The sequence below is a fragment of the Peromyscus californicus genome, unplaced genomic scaffold, assembly GCF_007827085.1.
Source record: "Peromyscus californicus insignis strain IS unplaced genomic scaffold, ASM782708v3 Scaffold_23__1_contigs__length_62951481, whole genome shotgun sequence".
In the NCBI taxonomy this organism is placed as follows: Eukaryota; Metazoa; Chordata; class Mammalia; order Rodentia; family Cricetidae; genus Peromyscus; species Peromyscus californicus.
Window position 1 is genome coordinate 8,001,020 of NW_026294534.1, and position 22,706 is coordinate 8,023,725.

At 49.7% G+C, this 22,706-nt stretch overlaps 2 protein-coding genes across 4 annotated transcripts in view; one reads left to right on the forward strand and one right to left on the reverse strand.

Annotated features, from left to right (window-relative positions):
* The first annotated feature begins 790 nt into the window (after positions 1-790).
* On the forward strand, positions 791-14,455 carry Proz (protein Z, vitamin K dependent plasma glycoprotein). Its single transcript, XM_052751691.1, has 8 exons — positions 791-878; positions 2,733-2,896; positions 4,237-4,261; positions 4,886-4,999; positions 6,707-6,838; positions 7,198-7,283; positions 10,007-10,124; positions 10,922-14,455. The coding sequence occupies exons 1-8, from the start codon at positions 797-799 to the stop codon at positions 11,410-11,412; spliced, it is 1,212 nt and encodes a 403-aa protein (XP_052607651.1). The 5' UTR covers positions 791-796; the 3' UTR covers positions 11,413-14,455.
* A 112-nt stretch (positions 14,456-14,567) lies between these two features.
* The window catches only part of Pcid2 (PCI domain containing 2), a 29,795-nt gene continuing 21,656 nt past the window's right edge, over positions 14,568-22,706 (reverse strand). For all 3 annotated transcript variants that reach the window (XM_052751688.1, XM_052751689.1, XM_052751690.1), the window contains 5 exons: positions 19,580-19,680; positions 17,251-17,324; positions 16,999-17,124; positions 15,597-15,720; positions 14,568-15,296 (listed from right to left, as the gene is read on the reverse strand). In XM_052751688.1, the coding sequence (XP_052607648.1) occupies positions 15,207-15,296; positions 15,597-15,720; positions 16,999-17,124; positions 17,251-17,324; positions 19,580-19,680 (515 nt within the window). In that variant the 3' untranslated portion in view covers positions 14,568-15,206. The remainder of the gene's footprint in view (positions 15,297-15,596; positions 15,721-16,998; positions 17,125-17,250; positions 17,325-19,579; positions 19,681-22,706) is intronic.

Below are 22,706 nucleotides of genomic sequence, written 5' to 3' on the forward strand. Positions count from 1 at the left end.
ATGGGAACCCCAGATTTAGCGAGGCATCTCCCCTTGTGGCTCTGGCTTCCTGTGGTGCTGGTAATGTGGGCACAGGCTCCCTGGGGTGTGATGGGGACCCAGGTTCCCTGCGATACTGGTGATGAGAGTACGGATTCCCAGAACAGATGATGATGATGGTTTCTAGACTGAGCGCAGAGGCAGCCTCCTCACTCGGCTCTGCTCCTCATCCAGAAACAAGACCTAGCCAATGGCAAGAGAAAAGACTTCCTTCCGGATGGAGGAGGCTTTCACAGAGGCCATGCCCCTCCCAGTGCTGAGGAACGTGAGCCCCAGATGTCTTTAGTGTTTTTTTGTATCCTGGATGGACTGGAGAAGCTGATTCTGGGGTAGACACGCTGTCCACCAGCCTTCAGACCTCGCCTGCCCTGCTTTCCCGCCCCTGTTCATCTGTCACTGTCTCGTTCCCCCTGTCAGTTCTCCATGCCCTTCCTTTGCAAGGCTACACATTCCTTGTGGTGGCGTCCTTCCCACTCACTGCTGGGTCCGGACCCAGGATGGCGCCTTGCAGGGAAAGAAGGCCACCTGCACCTCCATGTCTACCTTTTCCTCCCACCCTGGCTGACAGTAAATGCAGGAAGGGAACATAACGGGGGTGCATCTCCTACACAAGCCATCGACATCTAGGTCCACGGGTCACTCACTCTAGCCCTCTATGTGTTCTGAGGCACATGTTGACCACTGGGCCTCCCGGGGCCCTGGACTTTGCCTGTCTGCAGACTTTGCCCTGCCTGGGCCAGCCGGGCTCTGGGTCAGCATGGCTGGCTGCGTCTTGCTGCGCCGGGGCCTCCTCCTCGCCTTCACCCTTACCCTTGTCCTGCACCAGGCAGAGCTTTCAGGTAGGCACTTGCTGTTTTTTTCTTTTAAAAACATTTTCTTTTTTCTTTTTTTGTATATCCTATATATTTCATGTAATGCAATTCCATAGTATTTGTCCTTTTTTTCGAATGTAAAAATATTTTATGTACAACTGCAGGAGAAATAATACACAGATAGCTTGAACATAAAATAAAAACATTTTCTTAAAGCTGGGACCTCATTCTATAGCCCAGGCTGGTCTGGAACTCACTATGTAGTTCAGGCTAGTTTCAGCTCTTGGCAATCCTCCTGCCTCAGTCTCCCGAGTGCTAGGACCACCAGACCTAGTCATCTCCTCCTTGGTACCGCCCCAATGGTTCTATAGATGGTACTGTCTCTAGGGGTCCTAAAGGACAAGCCACGTTCTCGTTCTCCCTCCTGAAAGTCGGTATGGATCTCATTGCCATGTGATAAGGGCTGCTGAAAGGGACAGGGACCTGTCGAGCCAAGGACAGCCTAAGTCGTACAGGACAAGACCTGCCTGGGCACCCCTTAGCCGAAGCTGGGCTGTAGCCTGTCCATCTAGATGTTGGGGTTCTTGTTCTGTGCCGAAGGACTGCAGGGGACAGCTAGCCTGAGCCTTGATTCACGTTGCTCTTTCCATCCTGGAGTTAGCTAAGCCTCCATCCCAGCGTCCGGGAGTCTCTTCTGGGCCCTCTGTCTGTCCATGCCCTCCTTTCCCCCACCCTGACTGCAGCCCACGGCTCCTCAGCTCAGCTGTGGTTCCAGGTCCCTACTCTCTCTGCCTCCCGCACTCCCTCCATCCACTCCTGACGTTCCTCGTCACCAGTCACTGCATGTGTAACAGTTTGCTCAATGCCAACTCCCTGTGAGGGTGGAGCCCACACGGACAAGTCCTGTCCCCTGGCTCTCAGCACTGGCCTGGGCCCCTGAGCACAACCAAAGTTTCTCAGAAAAATCACTGTTGTCGGGCTGAGCCTGCTGAGGCTTTGTGATCCACATGTGCCACAACTTTAGCCAAATGGGGCTTCTTGGTACCTTGTATACTGGGGGAAAGACAGCTTGCGTACCTATCCTCGCTCTGTAGACAGGTGCTGTGAGCTGAGTGCTCCTCATGAGCAGGGCTATGTCTCTAAGTCCTGTGGTAGCATCACTGTCCCTGGGGTGGATACAGGCATCTTGGCACATTAACACCCAACTGTGGTGCATCTCTGAGGAAACCGTCCTCTCCCCTGACCACTGCCCAAAGTATCCAAGGTGGCAGCATGGATAGGAGATGCTCAGAGCCCAACACTATCCTGTGAACAGGCAGGAAGGAGAACTCTGTAGATCTGAGCTCTGTCTGAGGGAGTTCGCCTGAGGCCCACACTCATGTGAAATGCTCCAAAGGTGTCTGTCTCGGTCTGCCTGCTCAGGACTCTTTCCCACCATGGAGAAACCACTCCATCCTTACATTCCTTTATTGGATGTTCACATACAGACACTCCCCACTCTCCGTGAAGCACTTATCCCATGGGTCTGTCCACAGGTGGTGCATTTTTGCAACACCGAGATTGGAAAATACCAGTGTAGATAATGTTGAAGCGAGCAGTGATGTGCCTGTCCCGTATCATGCTTTCTGTGTGGACACTCAACTACCACAGCTAACTGAGCACAGCCTCTCAGGGCCCGTGTGTGTGCCTAACCCATAAGGGTCATCCGCCCACTCAACACAGAAAATACATGCTCAGCATAGGAATGACCAGCTAGCTGGCCCGAGGAGCACAGACCAGGCCCTGCTGAACGGGAGGGAACAGCATGCTCCAGCCGAGGCGAGGCACCGTGTGAGAGAGGGCTCCCGCTCACACTGCTGCACCCCCACCCCCCACCCGCAGTGTTTCTTCCAGCCTCGGAGGCAAACAAAGTTCTGGTGAGATGGAGACGTGCTGGTTCTTATCTCCTGGAAGAAATCTTCGAGGGCAACTTGGAAAAGGAATGCTATGAGGAAATCTGCAAGTATGAGGAAGCGAGAGAAGTGTTTGAAGATGATGTCGTGACTGTACGTGAGCCCCCATGAGCCCCACAGGCCCCCCCGCAAGCCCCCGCGAGCCCCACAGGGCACGCGTGCTTTCTAATTGTTCGGGCCCAGCTGTCTCAGGGAACAGGTTTAATTCGCCCATTTCCTGTGGTGGGGTTGGTGTGAGGCTGACTTCACAGATGAGAAGGCAGACTTAGAGGTGAGAGCAAGCGGGCCTCAGCAGCAGGTGGGGACCACACTCTAGACTCCTTCTGCTGGGCTACCTAGCTGGGGAGGCCTGCCCACCACATCATAACCAAATTGCCAAAATCCACTGTTGGCACATGTTGGGAGAATTTTAGAAAGACAAAACTCTTCCCTTACACACACACACACACACACACACACACACACACACACACACACACACACACGGGGGGAGAGAGAGAGAGAGAGAGAAATTTCCATAATCCATGGTCTGGATTAGGTGAATCCTTTTCTCACACATGCACGGACACTAACAATCAGGTAAGCATTTGGCATTTTTAATTACTCATAAGATTATCAGAAGACAGAGAAAGGGAGCCAAAACTTAGGGAACGGTGACTATTTTCATGTAAGTACTTCAGAATATAGCTGTAAAATATTTAATAACAATCCCCCAGGCTGGGGCGAGGCGCGGTGGTGGAGGGCTGGTCTAGCGTGCAGTTCTAGTTCAATCTCTATAGCACTGAAGTAGTTTTACACGTTAATGTAGCAATATTTAAAATTGGTTGTGAATAAAACATATCCATAGAGTGTTTAAATTTTTTTTTAGTTATAGTTTCTTAAAGATTCATACAGTATAGAGGATCCTTCTGAAACAGCCCATCTGTCATTTAATAAAAGTTTTTAAAGTAGCCCACCCTAAATTTCAATTTGCTGATTTCCTGAGTGAGGGGAAGAGTGATCATGACGTCACCCACACATCATTAGGAAGTTCGAGTATGGTTTGGGGACACACCACACGCCTGAGTAGCTCATGTGGATGTCCCACTCCAGCCTCCCCCACGAACCTTTAAACTTATAACTTTAAAAAAGACGGGGATTTCAGACAATCGCCAGGCATTTCTGTAGAGTGAGGTAGAAAGCAGCCAGGAAGGAGGCGCTGTAGCTAGCTTTGTGTCCTCACACACAACATCCTCCCTCTCCATGAGACACGGTAAGTAGCCTGGTAGTATTCCACTCCTGTTCAATGTAAACAGGCTGTTAAATCACACAGAAAAAGTCCACATCCTCCAGATGAGTGAGTAAAACCCATGTTTTCTTACCCCTGAGTCCATCCATGGTAGATTGAATACAGAAAGACCCCACGGTAATGTTCTTACCTTTTGCTTTGGCAGGAAAGATTCTGGAAACAGTACAATGGTAAGTGCGTTCTCAGCTTTCTGGCCTGGGCTGAGACTCAGGACAGTCTCCACTGGGGCCCATGGATTCACATTCTAAACTTGTGGTTCCTGGGACCTGCTGTCTGCCCGGGGAAGGGCACTGGTCCCCAGGCTCCCACTAACAAGACCACAGTGAGGCCTCTGGTTTCATTGTGTTGATGTCTGTGAGTTCCTAGGCAGCTGAGGTTCAGAAAACAGACAGGAGCCCTACTTCACCTCATAGCTCATCCTACATCTGGGAAGGGCATGCTGTCAGCCAGGAGATGGGCCAGATTTGAGAACTGCAGCTGTAACCCAGATGTTTGTCTTGGGAGCTGCTCTGTAAGCTATCCTCAGGAAGAGCATGGGGTAGGTGTGAACAGAAAGAGAATGAAAGTGAATGGAGAAGACAGGGTGGGTGAAAGCAAGGACGCACTTTGAAATGAGTGGAAGATCTTGGGGTGCGTGATAATAATGGTGAGAGACGGGGGTTGGGGGCACATGACACCCAATGGGACAGGAAGCACCCGGAACTTGATCTCCTCTTCCCTAGTGGAGCAAGCTTAGGATGGTCCTGACTCAAGGAGTCCACAGTGCATGCTCAGAGGCCCTTCTGCTTCCATAGGAGGTTCTCCATGCATCTCCCAGCCCTGCCTCAACAACGGGATATGCAAGGACTACATCCGCAACTACAGCTGCACGTGCTCCCCTGGCTACGAGGGCAAGAACTGCGCAATGGGTGAGGCTCCGCCCACTCTCAACCCGTGATGGGGAGGCTCCACCCACTCTCAACCCAGGATGGGGAGGCTCCGCCCACTCTCAACCCGTGATGGGGAGGCTCCACCCACTCTCAACCCAGGGTGGGGGAGGGCAAGAGCTGTGCAATGGGGGAGGCTCCGCCCACTCTCAACCCAGGATGGGGGAGGGCAAGAGCTGCGCAATGGAGGAGGCTCCACCCACTCTCAACCAAGGATGGGGCTCGCTGGGAGAGCAGCTTGCTCAGGCAGGAAAGGGTGCCCTGGGAACTTTGATACACTCATCTCAGGGGACTCCTTGGTTCCCCTATTCCACCCCACCCCTAGAAATCATGCCACAGGTGCTGGCTGCACTCTGTGACCCACTGTCCAGCCCTAGCCCTCTTGAAATTTTCATAGCATAGGGTCTCCTTTTCTCCCCCTTCCCAACCATCCCCCCCAATCCACAATCTGCACACAAGTTGGAAGGGGTGCCCACAGATGTGTCGGACTGGCATGCCAGTCAGGGATACTCTAGAGAGAGAAAAAGCAAAGCAAAGCTTCATAAGTAAATAGCCCACTACCCCCTTCTAAAGCTGTAGGGTTTGAATGTAGGGTCTCACACAGGCAGGCACACTCTCCCACCGAGCTACATCTCCAGTCCTTTTTACTTTCTATTTTTGATCAGGGTCTCAATATATGGGATGGGCTGCTCTTCCCGGTTTGATTCCCAGCACCCACATGGCAGCTCACAACCTTCTATAACTCCAGTCCCAGGGGATCTAACACCTGCTCTGGCCTCTGTGGGTGCTGCACCCATACGGTACACAGACACATATAGGCAAAACACCCCTCTACATAAAAAATAAAAATAAAGGAACTTGCTATATAGTCCAGGCAGGCCTCAGTCCTAATGATCCTCCCCTCTCAGGCTTCAGAGCAGCTGTGATAGACACCTGTACCACAAGGCCTGACTAAGAAAAGTCCTTAAATGCACAATGCAAATGACCTCATGGGGCCAAGGGAATGAATTCCTGATAATTGTCAACAACAGAAAGAAATGCATGCCACTCTTCCTGTGACTGTAGCTCAGAAGCAGCTCTCTGGGAGAAAAGGCTCTTCAGCCCAGATCTTTGCTCCCAACTCCAGATTCCCACACCACCACCTCCCGGGCAATGCATTATGGGTGTCTCACCTCAGCCGCTCCGCTGCCTACACTGGTCTCTGACCCACCTCTTGGTCCCCTTTCTGCTCTTTGAAGGAACAATCCAAAGACTGCAGCCTTTGCAGTGGGAAAGGAAACAGCTAGGGACATAGATGCGATACCAGTCAGATGTCCAGGACTGGGGGTGACTCTTCCTGAGGCTGAACAGAGGCGCCATCTCACTGTGTCTCCATGGACATACCTGGGACACTTGAGTGTGGGAAGCTTTATATGGAAACTGGCAAGCGGGGGAGAGTGAGGACTGTGGATGTAGCTCCATGTTTTTATTATTTATTTATTTATTCATTCATTCATCCATTCATTCATTCATTTATTTATTTATTTATTTACTTACTTACTTACTTACTTATTTATTTATTTATTTATTTATGTACATGTAACATACAAGCAACACTGGGCCAGGCGAGCCAGACCCACGCACAAGGAGACAACAACACTGACCATTCCACATCAGCATGGCTGGTTTTAGCTTTCTCTTCCCTTTCAGCTAAAAACGAGTGTCACCTCGAGAGGACCGACGGGTGCCAGCACTTCTGCCATCCAGGGCAGTCTTCCTACATGTGCAGCTGTGCAAAGGGCTACAAGCTGGGAACGGACCGCAAATCATGCAGTCCAAGTGGTGAGTTCCTACAGAGGCGGGCCATCTCACCCTCCACGGCCCCTTCCTTCCTCCTCCCAGTTACGGGGTGGAGTGCCGTGGTTAGTGGGATGTAATTGCTGACTCGGGGTTCTGGCCTCCACATTAGAGCAACCAGAGTGCCGGAAGTGCTTTGTGTCAGGAGGCCCATGACTCTGTTATCCAAACCGCCCCCTAAATAAGCCTGGGAGCTGGCAGTTCAGCTTTGCCTTGCTCCCCATGTCCACCAATGACCTCGAGTCTGCCAGCATTCAGATGAGACTTCTGGCTACCACCACGGTAGATCCCACATCCACTCGGAAAACACTGATTTTCTTCTCATGTTGCCACCGCAAACGAAGACAAATGTGCCTGTGGGGCCCTGACTTCCAAACACATCAGGACACTGGAAAAAGACGGCCAGGATCCACCTAGCTTCCCGTGGCAGGTAACAGCATCTGCTAACAACTTCTGTCCTGTTACAAACTCCATCTGTCATTTCCCCTTTCTGGCCCAAAATGGATGAAGACCAAGGGAATTGGGAACAAACTCTTTCCTGAGCTCCATGGGTTCTCCTGGAGCACAAGCTCGGCCCTCTACGGCACTTGCTCCACCTTAGAAGTGTGCATTGGTTACAGCCACCAGGCTATGCCTTGTGCCATGGCCCGGTCCCAGGAACATGGTTATCTGTGCACAGCCTCTGATCCACACACACCTCCCCCACCACTCCCTGGCCTGGACTCCAAGCTGCTCCGTTTCACCTCGCATTTCTCTTTGCTCTCCTTGTCCACTGACTGACTTAGAACTGAAGCATTCGGGACAGTCGCTCTGGGCAGGTATCAGTCCTATCTAGAGCGATGTGATTAATATATAGAACTTCTCCCTGTCCCCAGCTCCATGCCACGCACTGTAGGTCTCAGCTACCTGGTCACTAATTTAGTCTTCGCTTGCTCTGCTTGTGACCCGGCCACACGGGTCTTGCTTTGTCTCGTGGTTTTATGCCCCATCTTGGCTTTGATGTCCCTGTGTGCCACCTTGTTCACCATTTGGGTCACCATGACAGCCTTTGACCTCTAGATCTTAATGTCCCATAGAGCAGCCTTGTTCAGAAGGGTATGGTACTCACCATGCAGGCAGCTAAGAAGTTTCCGGTAGTCACACTAATATAAGTAAAAACAGGGGACAATAATTGTAATGTTTTAATTCAATCCAAATCAATAATTGTAATGTTTTAATTCAATCCAAATATATACTAAGTATTTATAAATATAAAATATGTCAAATTTCCCTTTTCTCTATATGTATATATATATATATGAGCAACATCAAATGGACTCAGTAGTGTGTGTGTGTGTGTGTGTGTGTGTGTGTGTGTGTGTGTAGCGAGGAAGAGGTCATGAATTTGAGAGGGAGTTGGGGGAACACACACCTCATAGGTCCGTGTGTTTAGGGCTGACCACATGGGATAACCTATTAGGGGGCTCGTCCCTGGAGAAAACCGATTCTTCCTTTCTCAGTACTCATCAATGGGCTGTTCTTTAAGGGTGGGGCTTTGTGAAATTTCTCCACCCACATTAGCACGTCAGCTGGTGCTGTCATTATGCATGTCTTGTTTAGCAACTGCACTACTGAGATTTTATGGATGTAGCTTCCCTGTTGTGTCTAGAACACTTTATCTCACAACAGGCATCCTGGTCTGGGTGTTTTTATTTTTTCCACCTCTTTCCTGAAATTCCCCTGGGCCTTAGGTATAGGGGCTGCATTGAAGATGTATCGATTATGTCTGGGGACCCCACAGCCGTTGATTCTCTGTATTTTGACCAGTTGTGGACTTTTGTAACAGTCTCCATGTGCTGCAAAAGGAAGATAGAACTAACATTTATCAGGCTGTGCATGACCCCAGCTAGACCTGGGAGTGTGAACATGGTTGGGGTGGGTAAGGTTTCAGGCTCCTCTCTGTCTTAATCTGCTGCATGTAATCTGATGTGAATCCCACAACCCACACCCTGTAGTCATCATCTACATACAACTTAAACCTTTTCTCTGCTTTGTCTCTGCTTATTTCTCTGGGGTTCTGGAATAATAATTGCTGCTCCATCGTCCTGCCTGCACCTAACAGTTTTGAGTCAGCTCCATCATCCTGCCTGCACCTAACAGTTCTGAGTCAGCTCCATCATCCTGCCTGCACCTAACAGTTCTGAGTCAGCTCCATCATCCTGTCTGCACCTAACAATTCTGAGTCAGCTTGGTTGATTTTTCTCCTCAATATGGAACATAGTCATGTGTTATTTTTCTGCCTGGTGACTATTAGCGAATTGCAGAACTATAATCAATTAGTTACAGAAAGCTTTATGCTCTATAAATAAACTTCAGTGATGCTCTGGACCATGGTTAGGATACCTGGGAACAGCTTAATCCAATTACAGCTTGCTTTTAGGCTTTCCTGGGGAAGGCCAGTGCAGTGTTCTGGGTTGGTTCTCTAGCTTTCCCTACAAAGACAAGACCCTACTGTGTTCTACCAAATGCTTGGCCACATTTTCAACTGGCTGGTATAGAACACTATTGCAGCCTTCATGGGCCCCAGAACTGTCCCCTCTAACCCTTTAGGGTAAGCTTCCCTGGCCTTAAGTAGTTTCTCTTCACATGCTCAATATGACCCCTGAAAACCAGGAGAGCCTGCAGCTCCCCAGTCGACCCTTTAGGATCCACCCTACAACTGTAGCCACTGTGTCTCCTGGTGCTCTCCAGGCCCTCGCCACCCTGGACTCTGCCCGAGTTACCCTTCCTGAACTGCGCCATGCAAACTTGGGAGTCACAAAGCGCTGGCCCCTGGAAGATCACGGTCCCTGGTGACCAGCCCTTCAAATCTGTCTGCTTTCCTTGTTCCAGGGGGAGGGAAATCTGACAGCTGTCACTTCCTTGAACCTTGGCTGAGGTGTCAGAGCGCTGAAGAAACAGTGCGCTGTGGACGCTGACTGACTGTCCCTGGTGCCCCCGACTGCCACTCAGCTTTACTGCTCTCTAGTCTTACACTGGCCACTCAGCTTTACTGCTCTCTAGTCTTACACTGGCCACTCAGCTTTACTGCTCTCTAGTCTTACACTGGCCACTCAGCTTTACTGCTCTCTAGTCTTACACTGGCCGCTAACAGCCATTTTCTGTTTTTTAAAGGTCAAGTTAACAGATTCCAAAGGAAAGGACTTCTGTGGTGGTGTTTTAATCCAGGAGGACTTCGTGTTGACCACAGCAAAGTGCTCATTACTACACAACAACATTAGTGTCAAAGCAAGTAAGTATTTCTTTCATGAATGTTATAAGATCTCATTATAAATAAAAAGAATAATCCAACAGGAATAACATGGAAATTTTTCAACTAGAAATTTTGTTTCTAAAGCAAGACATGAAATAGCTTCAGTAACACCGAGGTAGCTGTAAAATCACATGCATATACAAAAGAAGACATACCTAGTAGAATGTGGACACAGTGAGCCAATGCTAAGTAGCATCCAGCACAGGCCAAATCGCAGCAGTAGAGCAACCACCTGGACAAGGAGGGCTGGCTGAGAGCCAGAGGAGCTGGGTTCAAATCCCTCCTCCCTATGATCTTGGGCTGCAACCCTGGATCATCTCGGGACATATCTGTATCTCATTTTCCATCTCTAAAGCCTGGACAATCATTTCTCCCCACTGGGAAGTTCCCATCATCAGCTATGGCTGTGCTCAACAGCCAATGTGAGCTTTGAAGTGAGCATGTCTCACTCTTTATCCTTAAACACCCAGGCCCAGACTCACCCTGAAAGAACTAACCCCGTGATGGTAAGTCCCGAGCGGCCATGTTCAGACTGGCCTGGCGACGTTCCTCTTCACCGCTTCCTGCTTTCTAACCAGCCCCCATGCTGTCCTGTGTTCCAGAATAAAAATCTGACTCTTTTAGAGGACAGTGTGAAGAGGCCAGGGATATGAGTTGACCCGGCCCATGCTGTGATCTGCATTCAAGTCCCAGAAGAACACTGCCTCTCCCCCATCAGGGTTACATTGAGAAATCAGTTCCTGGAGACTAACTCGGTTGGTTGCTCATGATTTCAGATGCTGCCCAGAGGATTGGGATCAAGAGCACTCACGTGCACATGCGCTACGATAAGGAGTCAGGGGAGAATGACCTCGCACTGCTGGAACTAGAGAAACCCTTGCACTGTCCCAGCTCAGGGCTCCCTGTCTGCGTCCCAGAGAGGGACTTTGCCGAGCATGTCCTCATCCCTGGAACAGAGGGTGTCCTCAGCGGCTGGACGCTCAATGGCACAGACCTGGATACCACACCCATGATGCTTCCGGTCACACAGGTGGGTGGGGAGGAATGTGGACAGACCCTGAATGTGACTGTCACAACAAGAACAAGCTGTGAGAAGGGCAGCGTGGTGACTGGGCCTTGGGTGGAGGGGAGTGTGGTGACCCGAGAACACAAGGGGACCTGGTTCCTCACGGGGATCCTGGGTTTGCTGCCACCAGGGCAGTCACACGTGTTCCTCCTCACCACAGTCCCAAGATACTCGATGTGGTTTAAACAGATCATGAAGTAACTGAAATCCAACAACGTGGCTAAGAGGTGGTCAGATTCTGTTAACATTGGAAGGCGATGTCTCTTTCCTTGGAACTTTAAACTTTCCTTTATTCTTAGGAATTCCATACACACACACAATGAAACACGGCCACGTCGCTGCCCCGTTTCCCTTCTGCTGCCCGCCTTATATTCCCCTCATGTCTTTTCCTGATGGACCAGTAAGTCCCGGTAGTGCTACCTCCCATGCATATGTGTTACGATGGGGAGTCAGGGGAGATCATCTCACCGCTAGAGCCCGCGAAGCTAGCTCCAGCCAGCTCTGGGTGTGGTGGGGGGCAGTCCACTGGAGTGCCTCCCCCAGCAGCTGTCAACTGCCAATAGCGCCTCAGCAAGGAGTGGGGCATGGAGCATGACCCACCCACCCCATCTAGGCAAGAATCTCGTCTGGCCTGACCTGGTGCAGTCTTGAACAGGTCACTACAGCTGCTGTGAGTCTGGAAGTGAACTCATCATGTATGTCCGGATTGAGCGTCTCATGGCGCTCCCCACCACTTTTCAGCTTGTCTATTCTTCCTGCTTCTCTTCCACAAAGTCCCCTGGGCCTTGGAGGTGAGGGTGTGAGGGGATGGGGAGAGCTCATTAGGATACTGCACTCAGGACTGAACGCTCAGTCCCCCTTTCTCAGCCACTGGGACCAGTTATGTATCTTTGCATTAACTGCTGCCTATTATAAAAAGAAGTTTCTCTGGCCAAGCTGGAGAACGGTCCAGATCTATGGGTGTAAACACAAATACTTAGAAGACGATTTTTAACACGGCTGTTTAGCAAAGTAACAATAGCAGCTTCTACCCTAGGGCCTGTGACCGCCCCAGCCAGGAGCTTTTGGCCAAGATTATAGTTCCAAGCATGAAATCCCTCCTGTGGAGCAGGCCTCAAACTCGACCAGAAAGCAGTTAACTATCCCACGGTAGCCATGCCATGACTGTACCAGTGGGCACATCTTGGCTGGCACGTCAGTGTTGTGGACTGGGGTCCAGCACTGGGTTGAGACCACTGATGCCTTTGCTCTGCTGCAGCTGGCACAGCACCATCCAGCACCATGAAAGCTAGCTGGCAGGGAGTTTCCTGGGTAATTTTTTATCTAACCAGAGGCCTTAAGGGGGAAAAAAAAATGGGTATGTTAAATAAAATCAGTGTCAGTCATAAACCAGCTGAGTTACTGAGCGGTGAGGGGCTGTGAATGCATGTGGTTGTCATAGGTGGTCTGACACACACTGGAACAGACATCTCTGGGACAGAGGCATCTCAGAATTACCAGTGAGACAGCAAAGGCAGCCTAATTCTGATGGTGCATGGCTCACTGTTGGGAGAGAGAAGCAGGTTTAGTTGGAAGACAACCGTGGGCCTCCTGATAAGGCTGTACTTAGACACTCTAGGTGAAGAAAAGCCCCTCAGCAGGTTCCAGGGAGTGCTGGAACCTCTCAGCTCAGTCATGTGGTGGTCAAGGCTGTGCCTTGGTACCCTCATCTCTGAGAGGAGTGTGGCTGTGATGATGTGACCCTGCCTTTAGTCCCAGGACTTGAGAGGCCGAGACAGGAAGGTCCCAAGTGTGGAGACAACCTAGGCTGCAGAGTAAGACCTTGTCTCAAAATATAAATTATAAGAGGCCAGACTAGTGTGCCCCTAGGCAAGAACTGGGTGTGAGCATTTGAATGTTGATGTAAACTAGCCACAGTAACATATGGGTCTGTGTGCCCAGAAACCACAACTCCACACACAGGACTCGAGACAACATACAAAGATGCTACACAGAGGTCATTTCTTTAACTGCCGGGTTCAACTGTTTACCACTTTGAACCATCCATGTTTGACTTGGGATGTCACTTTTAATAAACTACCTGGAGACACCTGAAAATTTGATTCTGTTGCTACTAAACTCAAAAGACTGAGATCCAGGATGCTCATAGGAACGTCAATGTTTGAGTCATTGCAAGGATAACACTTTATCAGAAGTTGGGGGTACTTAAGCACCCTGCTGAAGAGCAGGGTCAGTTTTGCATAATAGCTCTGCATGAGGACAGTGCCAGACACGTACACAAAGGAGATAGGAAGGCAAGCCCAGCCCTGGTGGGGCTCACCAGCTCTGCCAGCTAGGGGCCATCTCCACTGCCAGACAGCTTCTCTGCACACTGGGCTGCTGGGTGGGCATGACCAGGGGCATACAGCCCACGGACACACTGCTCCGCAGCCAGTGTGTGGCTTAGGTGGTGTTCTCAGCCGGAAAGTGGTACAGCTCACAACCCAAGGCCACACAAGGGACCACTTCCTTTGGCCCCGTCCTGGAACCCAGCGTCAGCTGCCACAAGGAGAACCCGAGCTGTCCGCCCACATCCCACTGAGCCGTGTGTCACACCTATCACAGGAGTGAGCCACCTTCTAGCCCCCAGGACCATACTCCCCATCACGTGGAGCAGAGGCCAACCCCACCAAGTGCTGACCAGGCTTCAGATCTGGGCAATCTCGGGGTGCTGGGTGGTTTTGCCGCTGCAGGAGGATGCTGAGGAAGCAGCCACATACAGGCAAGTCCTGCTCTCTGTGCCCCCATGGAGGACACAGAGGCTCCCCGACAGCTCATCTGCACGAGGACAGCTTCTGAACACGACACCTTAGATAGCTAGCCTGTCCTCCTTAGTGTACTCCTCATCGACAAGGGGACTGTAAGCCTCCCACAGGCACACACCCAAGCCCTTGGAGGGGACGCAGAGGCGAGAAGAGCATCGTGTTCTACCAGCACGGTCTACACAGAGCTCCAGCCAGGCTATGTCGAAGGACCCCACCTCAATAAACAAACAAATGACACAAAACAACAAGCGTGCAAGCAGCACCACCACGGAGGAAACGCACTCTGAGAAACAGGGATGTTTCCAGTGCGGCGGGAGAAACTTCGGCTGAGGCCGGAGGAAGGGTCTCTACAGTGGTGAAGTTAGATGCAGCTGCAGAGTGAGGGTCTGACAGCACAGTGGCCGCGGGAAAAGGGACACAGGCAGAGCACGGCCAACTGCAGCTCAGCAGAGGCCGTTACCAGAGCCCTACTGCAGGGCCTTGGTCCTAGGCCCGCAGCCTTCACAACAGTCAAGAAATAAGTCAGAGCTGAAAAACTTGTATCACACTAAATTCCGCTTTTCTAAAAAAGATGTATTTATTTATGTGTGTCTGTGTGCCTGAGTGAATTTACGTGCACACATGTACAGGAGCCCACAGAGGCCAGATGAGGGCATCGGATCCCCTAGAACTGGAGTTCTAGATGGTTGTGAGCTGCCATGCGGGTGCTGGGAACCAAACCCAGGTCCTCTGATAGGGTAGTAATTGTTCTTAACCGCTGAACCATCCCTCCAGGCCCCAAATTCCCCTTTTTAAAAAGAAACGTCAAGTTAACCAACCACTTTGAGCTGACAAATTGCTCAGATTCTGCATATGAAAATAGACATATCATATAACATACAATAAACAATGTGTTTTGTAAAGATAAAGCTACAAAATATTACAAAGACAGCCTCCATAAACAACAAATAAACTGAAGCCCAGCTGCCTGCTTCCTGGTAGTTCACAAGCAGCAGCCGGCAGCAGGGGTGTTTGTCCATCCAGAAAAAGGATTCCAGGTCTTGGCAAAGCTGGCCTGAGTTAGGACCGTGGAGAGCATGGGTAGACACTCATGATGGTGACTGCCTCAGTAGTCCCGGGAAGCACCAAAGGCTTGGGCTGGCTACAGTGGACAGCTGGAGCAGGACTGCAGCCCACCTGCAGCCCTGGCCGTCAGCACACGGTGGACAGTGGAGGGAAAGGGTTCTGTTTGCTCACAACCAGTTTCTGATGCTGATGGGAGATGTAGCCTTTGATGTGACCCTGAAACAGAGAACCGGATCAGCTTACACTTCTGAGTCTCAGTCACATCAAATATGCCAGGTGACACAATGATGATGAAAAACTCTTCCCTGGGGACAGCAGCTTAACACACACATGACAGAGAATAGGAAAATAGAGGTTACACCTCTCTCTCATCACTGACCCATGTGAGGCCCTTTGAATAGTATTTCCCAGGAAAACAATTGGTTCTATGAGAAAATGCCTTCACAAAGAGAGGAGGTCTTCTGATTACATTAGCACCGCATTGGAGGCCTGCTGAGAGCAGGCAGACTCACGCACCATGTATATTAAGTTGGCCAGAATGCACTGGACTTCATCTATGTCCACGTCTTCCACATGCATGAATTTCAAGGCGACCAGAAAGGCATCTAGAGACAGCTGATGAGTTTTGAGTAACAAATACCTACAGAGGAAGCGAAATCACCATAATCATCAACAGGACTCAGAACTTCAAGACCAACAAAAGCAGCCCTGAGCAGGATAGGAAGAAATGACATCATTTAATGAACCAATGCTCACACATATTTTAAGTTCCCACTGATTATATACACCCTAAAACGCACCCCACAAATTGTAACAGCTATAGAATACAATAGTACCTAAGCTTTCTACTGTAAACACCCCTGTACTAATAGGATTTTTTAGATTATTTAATATTTCATTAAATCTTCAATGCATACTTTATCACAAGTCAACAACTCTGAGATATTCTGTGATTTCAGCTCCTCCTTACTATTCCTGATAGACTGCCATCAGCTAGATTCAAGGTCTCTATGCATCGGAGAGCCAGTGTTCAGCTCACACCCAGGAAAAGGAACCATCACATTAATTCCCTGACACACACAGGGGTAGGGAGGATAAGTCAGCTGCTGAGCTAGAAAAGGAAAGGGGACGTCCGCTCCAGAGCTGGGACAGGCGGGAGGGAAGGAACAAGGACGTCCACTCCAGAGCTGGGACAGGCGGGAGGGAAGGAACAAGGACATCCACTCCAGAGCTGGGACAGGCAGGAGGAAAGGAACAAGGACATCCGCTCCAGAGCTGGGACAGGCAGGAGGGAAGGAGCGAGGACATCCGCTCCAGAGCTGGGACAGAAACAAGGACGTGCGCTCCAGAGCTGGGACAGGCAGGAGGGAAGGAAAGGGGACGTCTGCTCCAGAGCTGGGACAGGCGGGAGGGAAGGAAAGGGGACGTCTGCTCCAGAGCTGGGACAGGCAGGAGGTGTCTGGCACCCCAAGCTAATGTTGAACCTGCTGCCCAGCTATGTCATCATACTGGCCTTCGGAGTCAGCTTCTGCCCGATGAGGGGCAGGATGTTGCCCCCACAGGCTGCATCATCTGCCCCAAGGATTCCTTTTGGTAGACACCCCACTTGCTTTTCTGCGTGTGTGTGTGTGTGTGTGTGTGTGTGTGTGTGTGTGTGTGTGTGTGTGTCTATGTGCATGCTGTCTGCACACTTGTGAGAATGCAGGCGTGTGTGCAGGTCAGAGAACCACCTCAGCTGTCAGTCCTTTGCCTTCCACCTTGCTGATCCAGGATCTCCTCATCACTACTGTTTCACACCTCATCTACCAGGCCAGTTGGTCTGCAAGCTTCCAGCTTTCACAGGATTCTGGGGTTCCAACTCTAGCGCACATGCTGCAGAACAGCACCTCGCCAACCGAGCGTCTCCCCAGGCACTCACACTTTCTTGAAGAGGTTCCTGTAAGTGATGATCTTCAGCTTCTCCAGGATGAGGAAGATGCCACAGCGGATGAAGAAAGTCTCGTGCTTGGCCAGCGCCTCATTGAGCAGCAGCAGATTGCCCTCACTGAGCAAGGAGAAACACCACACGGGGCCCCAGCGAAACCCCAGAAAGAGAGGGCAACATGGTTTTAGTATATGTGTGCCATCTCCATTAGCCACCTTCCTAAAACGGTGCAGAGGATGGACCTACCTGACAGCTTTGGTCACTTCTGAAAACTGCATGAGGTGGTATTTCCTCAGTAGCTCAATGGTCGGCATGTGACCCTAAGACAGAAAGTTAGCTTTCTAAACAGAAACACTTTTCCCTGTGAAGAAATGTGTACAGGAGTAAGTCTGTGTGTGTGTGTGTGTGTGTGTGTGTGTGTGTGTGCCACACGTGTGCAGGTGCCCAAGGGCAGAAGAGGACATCTGACCCCCCACAGCTGGAGTTACAGGTAGTTATGAGCTACCTGACATGAATGCTGGGGACTGAACTCAAGTTCTCTGGAAGAGCAGCAAGCATTCTTAACCACTGAGCCATCTCTCCAGTCCCAACATTTCACTTTAACAGAGCTATGATCAGTAAGATTCTTATCAAACGAAGAAGCTGGACAAGGATTTAACATCCTGCCTAGACCAGCTAGATGCTCAGCAGGTCAAGGCACCCGCCACCAACCTGATGAGCTGAGTTCAGTCCCCACACAGTGGAAGGAGAGACTTAATCCCAGCAGTCATTCTCTGACCTCCATGAGCGCTGTGGTATGCACACCCGAACAAACAAACATACAAAGTCAGAATGCAGCAGTAAACTAGAAAAAAGCAGCTCTGATCAAGAAATACGGAAGCCTGGATACCACAGTTCTGTGACTCAGTGGCTATGACCTTGACCTTGACCCTCTTGTGAGCTTGTCACTCCTGTAACAAGGAACAGGTGGTAACTGAAGAGATGCCAGGATAAGCATAGGATACGTCTCTCAGGTGTTCGCCGACAATGGTCAACTCATTCTTCAGTGCGACTGGAGGGTTGGGGAACCCTCACTGCTCTCCCTTTACAGCTGTTTTGAACTCTGTTTCAGCCCCATGCAGCACTCGTCTCCCCCTCCCCCTCCCCCCTCCACTATGCACCTTACCTTGGTGCTGTGCCAGCTGACTAGTCTATCTACCTGTGTGACTTTCCTGTTCACGTATCAAAACTGAACTTTGGAGTAGTATACACCTGCAATCCCATCAGCTGGGAAGTGGAGGCAAAGGATCAGAGTTCAAGGACAGTCTTGGTTACATTAGCTTTGAAGACAACTTGAGCTACGTAAGACTACATAAATAAATATTTATTTATTATGATTAAGATTCCCATAGGAGCCGGGTAGTGGTGGCGCACACCTTTAATCCCAGCACTCGGGAGGCAGAGCCAGGCGGATCTCTGTGAGTTCGAAGCCTGGTCTACAGAGCGAGATCCAGGACAGGCACCAAAACTACACAGAGAAACCCTGTCTTGAAAAAAACAAACAAAAAAATTTCCATAGGTGACTGGAATGGCATTTTCCTTTTTTAGTTACTTTACTGAAATGAATTGAGCTTTTAAGGAGAAATATAAAAAATATATGCTTGTTTCATTTGTTATATGAATATTAAAGTTCAGAGTTGCTTTCAAGAGAAGCAAACACAGCAGAGCTCCCCTGGAAGGGCCTGGAGCTGTGTGGGCATGCCATGCAGGCTTGTGTAAGCTCTGCTCCTGGCTGTGCTCCCAGGCAGCACACCACTCAGCACACCGCTGCTTTAAGCCCACCGTAGCCAGCCAGAGACTGCTGTCAATCACTCACGAGCAGCACTACCACAGCCAGCCACAGAGACTGCTGTCAATCACTCACGAGCAGCACCACCACAGCCAGCCACAGAGACTGCTGTCAATCACTCACAAGCAGCATCACCACAGCCAGCCACAGAGACTGCTGTCAATCACTCATGAGCAGCATCTTCACAGCCAGCCACAGAGACTGCTGTCAATCACTCACGAGCAGCATCACCACAGCCAGCCACAGAGACTGCTGTCAATCACTCACGAGCAGCACCACCACAGCCAGCCACAGAGACTGCTGTCAATCACTCACAAGCAGCATCTTCACAGCCAGCCACAGAGACTGCTGTCAATCACTCACGAGCAGCATCACCACAGCCAGCCACAAAGACTGCTGTCAATCACTCACGAGCAGCATCTTCACTGGCAGCCACAGAGACTGCTGTCAATCACTCATGAGCAGCATCTTCACAGCCAGCCACAGAGACTGCTGTCAATCACTCATGAGCAGCATCTTCACAGCCAGCCACAGAGACTGCTGTCAATCACTCACGAGCAGCACCACCACAGCCAGCCACAGAGACTGCTGTCAATCACTCACGAGCAGCATCACCACAGCCAGCCACAGAGACTGCTGTCAATCACTCACGAGCAGCACCACCACAGCCAGCCACAGAGACTGCTGTCAATCACTCACAAGCAGCATCTTCACAGCCAGCCACAGAGACTGCTGTCAATCACTCACGAGCAGCATCTTCACTGGCAGCAGGTAGATCAGAATCATCCTCTTGTTCTTCTGGCTGGAGCGATGGCAGTGCTCAAAGGCGAATGACAGGTAGTCCTCAGCTGCAGAGAGCAGACCCATGTCAGACCCGGGTACAAAAGACAATGCTGCTTCCCTTCCCCATGGTGGGAACAGCGGCCCTGCCTCATCTCTGGCCCCAGTGACTCTCCTCAAGTAAAAGCCACAGTCCCAAATTCAACAACAATTTTTCGGGATATTCTTGGACTGCCATGTGGGACTGCAATGGATGGATGGCCTACTTAACAACCACTGTGTGAATTAACTCCGCTGTCTGCAAGTCACTGAGATTAGCGTCATCTCCACTAACACACTCATCAGGACACAGAATGGAGAGAACACACCACGCGCAGCATACAAAACACCCTCCACCAACGGCCATGTGTTTAAACAAGATCTTCCTATTGTACTCCACGTCTGCCCTGCCCACAACCTCTACAGGGGTTTGCATTTCACGTCCAACAGTCCAGGCTTAAGACATTCAAGTTTAACGTGAAATGGAAGGGCTGGACGAGAAACTGTGGCTGAGAAAGGATGACTGCTGGAGATGTGCTGGCACATCAGCTCTGGCTGTATTAGGGTTCCCAAAGGATCACTGCTCTCTCTTAGAACACCACATGATGGAATGTCATCTCAAGCCTAACTTAGGCTTCTGTTTAAAAGGAAAAGAGAAATGGGCAATAATCAAGGAAACTCCTTTTTAAAAACTTGACATCTACTAAAAACATCAGTGAAAAAAACGTCAAGAATGTTATGGAAGCCCAAAGTGAACACTCAGCAAAGGCAATCTCCACACAGAAGCTGCAGTCTTTGCCGTCACAGAACCCCAGGCCAGACAGCAAGGAGGACGCTAACAACCACCTCTGCTATCTCCTGGAGAAGGGAGTATGTGACCCTCTTAGAAACAGGGCAGTTAGCTGGGCGCACACCTTTAATGCCAGGCTCCAGAGGCAGAAGCAGGCAGATCTCTGAGTTTGAGGCCAGCCTGGTCTACAGAACGAATTCCAGGACAGCCAGGACTACACAGAGAAACCCTGTCTCAAAACACACACACACACACACACACACACACACACACACGGCATTTAAAAATGCAAATGAAATTACTTTGAGACAACAACTAACCCGGTCAGAATGGCTATCATCAAGAAATCTGCCATCAGTAGGGTTGGAGAGATGGCTAAAAGCCCATACTACTCTTCCAGAGGACCTGAGTTCAGTTCCCTGTTGTTGAATATCAATTTAAAATGTGTTACATTTGTTTATGCTGTGGAACGTTTGTTTAATGATGCAAAGATGAGTTGCATTCTTTTATGTTGCATTTGTTTAACTCTGTGAAGCTGTGTTACTGTGCGTGTCTATAAGACCTGATGGTCTAATAAAGAGCTGAACGGCCAACAGCAAGGCAGGAGAAAGGATAGGCGGGGCTGGCAGGCAGAGAGGATAAAGAGGAGGAGAGAGGACTGAGGAACGAGATAAGGAAGAAGAGAGGAGGGCTTCAGAGGCCAGCCACCCAGCCACCCAGCCACACAGCCAGCGGAGTAAGAGTGAAAGAAAGATATACAGAAGTAAGAGAAAGATAAAAGCCCAGAGGCAAAAAGTAGACAGGATAACTTAAGTTAAGAAAAGCTAGCTAGAAATAAGCCAAACTAAGGCTGGGCATTCATAAGTAAGAAAAAGTCTGTGTGTGTGGTTTGGAGCTGGTGGTGGGCCCCCAAGGAATAAAAAAACAACAGTTCCCAGGTTCCCAGTACTCATATCTGGCAGTTCCCAAACACCTATAGCTGTAGGTCCATGGGATCTGAAACTTCTGACCTCTATGGACAAGACATGTAAATACTCCCCAACCCACCCCCATATACACATATACATATCAAAAATAAAATGAATCTTAAAAAGTACTTTTAAAAAAAAAAAGGAAAGCTGTCAACAAACACTAGAGATGATGTGGGCAAAGTGGTGGGAGTGCACATTCATACAGCCATGATGTAAACCAGCCTAGAGGTTCTTCAAAACGTAAAACTACAACTACCAGGTGGGGCTGGAGAGATGGCTCAGCGGTTAAGAGCACTGGCTGCTCTTCCAGAGGTCCTGAGTTCAATTCCCAGCACCCACATGGCAGCTCACAACTGTCTGTAACTCCAGTTCCAGGGGATCTGATACCCTCACACCAATGCACATAAAATGAATTTAAATAAATTATTGCCTGATGACTGAGCAATTCCACTTCTGGGCACATGCCCCGGGCCCTCCATACCCCACAACAGAGATATCTGCACATGCAAGTTTATGGCTGCTCTACTTAGAGTAAAGAAACAGAACCAATCCAGATGTCCGTCAACAGACGGAGAATAAAAACATGTACATATACAAAATGGAATATTATTCAGTTGTTAATGAAATTTGAAAAGCACAATAAACGACCCATACTCATTAAGGAAAAAAACCACAGGACCTACCTCTTCCATGCATGGATCCCAGCCTCTGAAGCACACATGTATGTAGTATGTATGTATGTATGTATGTATGTATGTATGTATGTATGTAAACAGCTCTTAAGTGTAGACACTGAGTAACATTCAGGAAGGGGACCAAGAAAGGGTAACCTCAGGTGCCATCGAAGGACAGAATGCAGGCCAAGTGACACGTGTCATGAAAGAGGACAGAAAGCTAACTGTTTTCTAGTTTCCAATCTGTCAGTTTTCTCTCTTTTGTGGTGGACAAGCATATAAAAATGTAAATGAGCGTATACAACCCCAAGCGAACTCCATGGGTTTAGAGTGGCCCTCCCGTGTACAGGAGCCCACCAATGCAGAGAATTTGGGGCTGGACAAGTGTGTGCTTGAGTAGCTGCCTTAATCTAGCGTGTGTTGTTTCTATTTGTGAGTTCATCACAATACAGTGATTTTACTTAATTTTTAAAAATAATTTTAAAATAATAAGAGTCCCCTTTATATACAACAAAGAGACCAGAGAGCAACCTCGTGCCAGCTACTCACAGTTTGAAAAGACAAAGTCTGGCTTCCTGTTCTTTGGAGAGCTAATGATAACGAACAGGTATGGTGCTAGG

What these genes read in the sequence shown, in the direction of transcription:
- Proz (XM_052751691.1), top strand. Translation starts at nt 797, where the DNA reads ATGGCTGGCTGCGTCTTGCTGCGCCGGGGCCTCCTCCTCGCCTTCACC. An exon ending in GCACCAGGCAGAGCTTTCAG is followed by an intron (nt 879 to 2,732) that starts GTAGGCACTTGC and finishes CCCCACCCGCAG; the next exon opens with TGTTTCTTCCAGCCTCGGAG. An exon ending in CAAATCATGCAGTCCAAGTG is followed by an intron (nt 6,839 to 7,197) that starts GTGAGTTCCTAC and finishes CCGCAAACGAAG; the next exon opens with ACAAATGTGCCTGTGGGGCC.